The sequence below is a fragment of the Monopterus albus genome, unplaced genomic scaffold, assembly GCF_001952655.1.
Source record: "Monopterus albus unplaced genomic scaffold, M_albus_1.0 scaffold10.1, whole genome shotgun sequence".
NCBI lineage: Eukaryota > Metazoa > Chordata > Actinopteri > Synbranchiformes > Synbranchidae > Monopterus > Monopterus albus.
Genome location: NW_018127890.1, coordinates 2737311 through 2744824, shown reverse-complemented (window position 1 = coordinate 2744824; position 7514 = coordinate 2737311). Strand labels below are relative to the sequence as shown.

The following is a 7514-nucleotide window of genomic DNA, read 5'->3' as shown; positions in this document are numbered from 1 at the left end:
GTAGGTCAATGCCTTCCTCCTGCAGGATACGATACACCTCTCTTCTGTTAGAAAATAAATAGAATAACAAACAAATAATGTTCTGCTGTCTCTCACCTTACATGTATAATGGCAACAAATATAGTACCATTCAAAAGTTTTAGGTCACCTCCATGTTTCCGGCTGTTATTACAGTAATCCAACAGCTGAACACACCTGTGTCATTCTGTCTAAAACCAAACATAGCTGGGACAGACATACTGCTCCCACAGGTGTGTTTTGGACCTGTAGGTTGCTTTGCTTTCGGTCTGGACACTGCGCTGCCGTTCCATCATTCTCTGCAGCCTGGAGGTGTTTGTGGCACATTATCCTTCTACAGGATGAAGCCCTGAGAAGCTCTGACTTCCTTTGTTAATGGGCTTTTTCCAAATGATGCTTAAGGGGGTGTAGTAACTGTCTTCTCCAACACTGCCTTTGTACAGACAAAATCTGTTGTTTTAAGTCATCAACAACAGTTGTGACACCTGTAGGAACCGTTTGCATCAGTTTTCAAGGCTTCATTTACTCCATTGTTGCACAAAAGATGCTGCACAAAAGTTAACTTGTTACCGGATCCCTGGCAAAGGCCTTTTTTTTTTATTTGAAAGTTGCACACATTTTTAATTTTGGTGACTTCTCTTCTTAGATTTGTATAATTTATTCACTGGACTTGAACTGCTTACATGTCAACAAAAACTGGGAAATTGGGGGTGTTCTACAACTTCTGACTGGTAGTGTACAGTTAGGGTATGTCACAGTACCTGTCCTGTATGTAGTACTGCATGTTCAAGTCATTGATGAGCAGAGGGTTTCTCAGTTTGGCATAGCTCACTGCCTTATCCAGCGGAAATCCTGGCAGACATGCAGACAAATTGTTCAATAAATAAAACTCACAGGTAATTTCCCATTAACAGCATGAGGAATACAAACTCACAGTTGTAGCTAATGAGACACTGTCAGAGAAAAACACTTAAGACAGACTCACATATGCAGACTAAACATAATGCTGACACTGTATTACAAGACAGACACTGTGTTCAGTGTGTAAATGGCTGAAGCCCCTGTAATCACATAGACTCTATACAGAATGTGTAATATACATCTGTGCATTTTTTCATATGGTATGATACAGCTTTTAAACTCAAGACTTGTAGGCATCACTTCAGTAGGAAACACATGAAGCATGCTTTATACATAACAAATGAAAAACACAACAAGCTCTGTATGTGTACTGCCATTTTGTCTGTGTGTGTTGTACCTTTGGAGTGGAAAGAGATGAGGCAGTCACACAGAGGCCACTTGTCCACGGGCTCGTTGAGGATGACATCCTCTGGGAAGATGACCACAGTGATGTACTCAAACCTGCACAGCCTCTCCAGGATCTGGGTCATTGGCTTCGACTTGGACTTCTTCATCATGCAGCAGATCCCCACCACAATCTGTTGCTCTGGGGGCTGCACAGCAGAAGAGAAGAGCAACATGTCAACAACATGTCTGTGGGTAGCAGAAATACAGTGAAGAACTTACAGTGCAAAAAAACTGCTACACGTCTTTAACAACTGACACAGACTGCTAATGCATCTTCTATAGAGCTGAATCATATCAATGATTTTTCAAGCAAAACAGTGGTTCAAGCCTCTTCAGTGAGAGGGCTTGTTTTTTTATTACAGTAAACTGAAAAAACACACGTACAGAAGTATATACTGACTTCACTGAAGAAACCTTTGCAGCTATATCCTTTGTCTCTGAACACCTTAGCAGCTGCAATAAAACTCATCAAACTTCTAACAGCAATCTTCATAAAGGCAATCAGTAACAATGACTATCACATTTACTGTAATAAAATGCTTTGGTTTCTGATCAGTGACTGCTGACAGAACAAATAAGGCACTAGGATTAATCAAGCCTGGCCGTTAGCCTGGTCTGGAGCAGACTAGCTGCAAAGAATAAATTTCAATAGTAACTTAATTCAGCTTGCTTTCATGCAAATGAGTCACAGCTAAATTCAGCCAGGATAACTGGGAAATCCTAGCTTTATCCCTTATCTTGGTTTTGTGCAATGATCTGGTCAAAAGCACTACGGCCATTAATGTTGAGCTCGTTTGAGAAATATGCTCTGGGTTTGAAAAATAATGTTCAAGCTGTTCACAGACGCCCACACAGTGATGCTACAAGGTGCACAGTGTTTACCGAAAGCCCTCTACTAATGACTAATCTGCAGCGTTATCATTCACTGATCAACTCGTGCTTTTGATATTGTTTCTAGCACACTTCTTCCAGCTAGCAGATCCACAGAGGAGCAGACTATCAGTTAGAAGGATATGTGGTTGGACAAGTCTCCCACCGAGTCTGTGTCTTCGTCGTCCTCATACAGCTCCATGTCGGTCCTCATGCTGTCCTCCAGGACCTCGCTCTCATCGTCCTCGCAGCCCACGAAGAATCTGGGAGCGCCACGCCGGCTCTCACCCGGGCTGTTGGGCTCTGACATCACAGTCCCCCGTTGCAGCCCTCAGCGCCCCACCACGCCATCGGACACCAACACACCGCTGGAGCGGGCCGCCGATGGGAGGGCACAAGGCCTGGGGAGGGGGACAGGTCCACTCTGCCTGGGCTGGACAGCAGAGCTGCCAGATGAAGGTGTGCGGGTTAGACAAGCAGGATGAGACTGAATGAGGGGGGGATTCAAACAAAAAAGGTTATTTGGGATGTGATGGTGCTGGCCGGTCCTCTGCAATGACGTTGTCACTCAGGTTTCTCATTCTTCATTCAGCAAATTAACATCCAAAATGACGGGCTTGGGTTCCTCAAAGGTCTTCAGCAATATGGAGGCTGAAGCGCCCGTTATCTGCTTACACACCTTTCCTCCATCTGTATGCAAGACCTATCCTGCAAGAGAAACAACACATCAAACATTGCTTATGCAAGCTGACTTCATCATTCAGTATTACTGCGCTCCACAATGACCATTTTATTAAAGAATGTAAAGAATGTGAATATAAAGACCTGATACAAGGCTCTGCAAACGCTATTAATCATCTTTCACTGCTTCTGTTCTGGATAATGCTAGTTAGGCTGCAACTTGTTGGTCCTGACACACAATGATGTAAAGTCAGCTCTGTACAAATGTCACACTATGGTTTTCTTATGATTTCATTTATATGCTGCAGTTACCTGTCTATGTTGTCAATTAGTTCATTAATCAATTATTCAACCAACAAAAGGTGGCAATATCGTTTGTCATTTTTAAAGCAAAATATTTACTGGTTCCAGCTTCTCATGTGAGAATTTGTTGCTTTTCTTTGTCACACATTACAGTAAATTGAACTGTCCTGAGTTTCAGGCTGCTGACAGGAAAAAATAAGATGTTTAAACAGAAATTAAAAATGCTTTTTTCTTTTTATGGATAAAAGTAATTCACTAACTGAGAAAATGCCAGGCTGATTAATTAATCATACAATAACTAGTTCTGTATCAATCGGTTTGTGTTTATCAAACAGGCTGAGGAAAGAATCCAGGCAGAATAAAAATCCATAAGGACAATTTCACATTTAACCTAAATGGATAGAGTCCTCTCTGTCCTGATGGCTTTTTTCCAACATGACGTTATTATGTCAGCCTGTGTGGGAACTTTGGGTTTTCAACCGCACAGTGTCTGGTGCTGCCTATATACCCTCACTTCAAGCCCAAATGGCCGAGCAATAATTACCTCCAGCACTTATGCTGGTGTTGCACATTTAGCCCCGACACTGCAGTCTGGAGCTGTAGAACAGCAGAGACATCAGCTCCATCACCACTAAACATTAGCCGGTCATGAAGACAGGACAGGCAGTAGACTCTGTCATACAGTAGCCAAACCACAACTACTCATTAGTCTGTGGCATCATCCATCTGAACAACAAACCATCAGGCACAATCACCTAAGGGACTTAAGGGACCAACTAGTTTCAGTGGAAAATACTGTTATTAGCATAAGCAGCACTTAAGGAGTCCACATGTGAAAGTAAACAAACACATAAGTGTCCAAAGCCATGGGGAGCTCGAGCTGAGGGGACACAAAACAAATAAGTTTGCAAAACACCAGCTTCTCTCTACAGAGCTGACTTGTTTATTTAAAAGGTCCACATGAACAGAAAAGTCAGCACTCAGCAAGTCTTCTTAGGATCCAAAAAGAACTGTGCGCTCAATGAGAACAGACATTCTGCTGTTTCTGTTAGCTGTTGCTCTGTTCATATTTGGAGAAATACAAATATTACACTTAATTTTTGTTTGGAGGTTTCTTTAAAACAGAGTGAGAGAAAGGCAGAAATGTAAAACTTTAATGTTTTAGTTTTTATTACAATTTAATTTTCATTAAAGTAAAGTTGCAAACACGCCTGTGTATGCTGTTACAGTTCTTAGAAAGAAAACTAAATCAGAATCAAAACAGAAAATTGCTATTGGTGTATCTCTATTAAGAATATATTCAGCAGATTAACTGGTGAAAACAATCAGTCCTTTTCCAAACAAATAAACTTACCTTCATTTTAAAAAAGCTCTGTGTGACTGCAGCCTAATGCTGAGCTGTTCTAGGGAGAATGTTTTTGACAAATGTATTTGTGAGGATGTCACATTTCCATTTAAACAATTATCTTCTTGATGGTTAAATCTGAGCTTCTTTCCAGCGAAGTCTGAGGCTGTTAAACATTACTGCTTTATAAGTGTTTAACCGCTGTGTGGTCCACACTGACAGAATAAATAAACTCGTTCAAGTCTATGTGGATTAGCGTTTCAGAGCTTGAGTATAACAGTTAATCTCTTCTGTTACACCTGCTTACTCAAGCTACAAACAGGGCTGCAGCTTCCACTGAGGACACAAGGTCACATTCTCTTTATTTTTTTATGGGACTTGTGTGACGTTTACCTTCTCCAATTTCACACTACACACGACTGTTGTGGCATGAAAAGCCTGCATCCCTATTATGTCAACTTTTAAAATGCTCAGAAAACCATATCTTAGTTTACCCTTCACACAAACCTGTTAGTTTTGAAAAGATTTTAATAAAACCTAAAAGAACCATCTGTAAAGTGTCACAAAAGAGTTAAAAAACAAAAACATCCAATACTGATTTCTAGAGCCCAGGGTGATGTCTAGATGTAGAACAGAGAAAAGCAGAGAATCTTTACATTTGAAAAGCTGGAATTGGAGAATGTTTGCCATTTTTTGGTTAAAAAATACTTGAAGGATTCATCAAACATGAAAATAGTTGCAGATTCATTTTCTGTTGACCAACTAATGGATTAATCACGTCAGTGAATCACTGCACCTCTAAAGCCACAAAATTTGGCAGATGCAACAATAAGAACACATCGTTTCTGTAAGGTCTAGACCTTACTACGCAAAATGCCTTGCAATGATTTTTGTTGTGCTTTGAGGTTATATGAATAAAACTGAATTAACCTGAAGTTCAACATAGTCAGAGCTGTGCAGGGCTGTGTTTGCACCAGCCTCCTCTTCCTTCTTTGACCTCACACTTCATCTCATATGTGTTACCACTGCCTGTGATTCTGGATCTCTATGGAATCTCTAAGCATTTTCTAGACTTATCCTATTCCTCACTGTCTTTGTGCTGTCTCACAACCTTGCACCTCCACCCCACCTTGAGCCAGATGGCTCACGACTCTTTGCTGAGGCAGGTTCAGATGGCTTCTGCAGAGTGCTTTGCCAGGATCTGTTCCAATCTTTAAGCTGGTGAATCTGTCCCAGAACCCGTCTAAATACAGATATTTCATCTCATCATGCATGAGTGTCACAGCCTTGTCTCCTTGAAGTTTACTGATGATATTACTTTCAACTATTGTGTATGTCACAGTCCAGACTGAAATGTTTCCACCACCAGACTCAGGTGGGTTTTTTTAAATTTTTTATACCAGTCTTGATTTTTAACAGCCAGGTGACTATAGCAATGTGCACGTTCTTCTTTCTTCTCATAAAGGCTGACCGCAATCATTTCTAAACTCTGTGTCTTCACATTTGGCTCTTTTTAGACTAGGCAAAATGAATAAAGAACACAGTATTTCTCCACCAAGAAGGTGTGCATTCAAGTCACTCGTGCTTACTCTGGTAGAAACTAATGCTTGAAATTACTAGTGATATTCATAATTATGTTTAAAGTTGCAACTGTCACAAATGTTTTTATGATTCATTACCTGGCCAATAATCTAATTAACTAGTAGGATTTTCATTGCACCTTGTTTTGCCAAACCAACTACTAAAACCCCAAACTAGACCAATTATTAGTCAATTAATGAATTAATTGAGAAAAAAAAAGCAAGAAAGAAAAATAATATAAAACATAGCTCCACTTTCTCAATTATGACTCTCTTCTCTTTGCAAACTGGGTAACTTTGGGTTGGCTGACCAAACAAGGCATTTAAAGTCTGGGCTGACAGAAATTTTAAGAGGCATATTTCACTATTTTCTGAATCGTGCAGCGTCGGTTACCGTTAACCTCCACTTGAGACTGGTGCGTATTGCTACCGTTACACTTAGACTTTGCAGTTCATGAACATTATGTGCAATTGTAACGTTACAGCTAAAAGATGTTATAATACGCATTCATATTGAAACGTTGTCCAAGGCGTTAACGTTATTCCTATAACAACTTAATTCTAACAGAAGCCATGTACACTGAATCACAACTGCCCTACACTGTCGGTTGAGCTCAAGAACACCGTTACACGGCGAAGAAATGATCGTTGCCGCTCCTTAATTTTATCAGTGTAAGGTTAGGATTTAACGAATGTTAGCAACTGGTAGCACTTGGCTAGCTCACGAGCACCCGGCAGGTTCGGCAATGTAAACAAGTCATCCAGAGCCATTTTGTCTGCATTAGAAACAAACACCAGTATTATTAATTTTAGCGGTTACAATTAGAAGTGTGTGAATGATATTGCTGTTATCAACGAGGAACATTCAATTCTATACTCACAGTGTAAATGAAAGGTTTATATCGCTGCCACCAGCTCCCTTCTTCTACTCTTGACAGTTTGCAAATAAAACCTTATTTTTCAGTTTGACGTACAAATGATTGACGTCTACAACAACCAATGGGGAGGAGAACGGTTTCGACAAGGCATAACCTAAAAACTACATGAGCCAATAAGCAACGACCTAGCTCATGTAAAGTGCATAACTGTAACACTACGGAGAGAAGAGTGTTAGCGGCCTCTAGCGTTGAAACTTGGTTTGGTGAGGAACCACCAGCTAATACAATAATGATAACTGGGCTGAACAGTGGTGGGCACTGTTGTCTCACAGCAAGAAGGTTCCATGTTTGAGTCCCTATTCAGGAATAAGTAGCATGGATAATGATAATCACTTTATTTGGCCAAGTATATTATACACACAAGGAATTTGCCTCCGGTACAGAACTGAGGCAACCATCTGTGGCACCAACTCATAATGCATTGTTTAGATTAAACGACCCAAGACTAGCCTATATACAGCTATTGAAATT

The 7514-nt window shown here is 40.5% G+C and overlaps 1 protein-coding gene across 1 annotated transcript in view; it reads right to left on the bottom strand.

Annotated features, from left to right (window-relative positions):
• Positions 1 to 7221, bottom strand: part of ppip5k1a (diphosphoinositol pentakisphosphate kinase 1a) — a 32230-nt gene extending 25009 nt beyond the window's left edge. Inside the window, 6 exon segments of the mRNA XM_020589872.1 lie at position 1; positions 4 to 44; positions 780 to 870; positions 1277 to 1472; positions 2363 to 2904; positions 6987 to 7221. The exon segment at position 1 is cut by the window's left edge and continues 35 nt beyond it. Coding sequence (XP_020445528.1) covers position 1; positions 4 to 44; positions 780 to 870; positions 1277 to 1472; positions 2363 to 2506 — 473 coding nt within the window. The 5' untranslated portion in view covers positions 2507 to 2904; positions 6987 to 7221.
• Between the last annotated feature and the right edge of the window lie 293 nt (positions 7222 to 7514).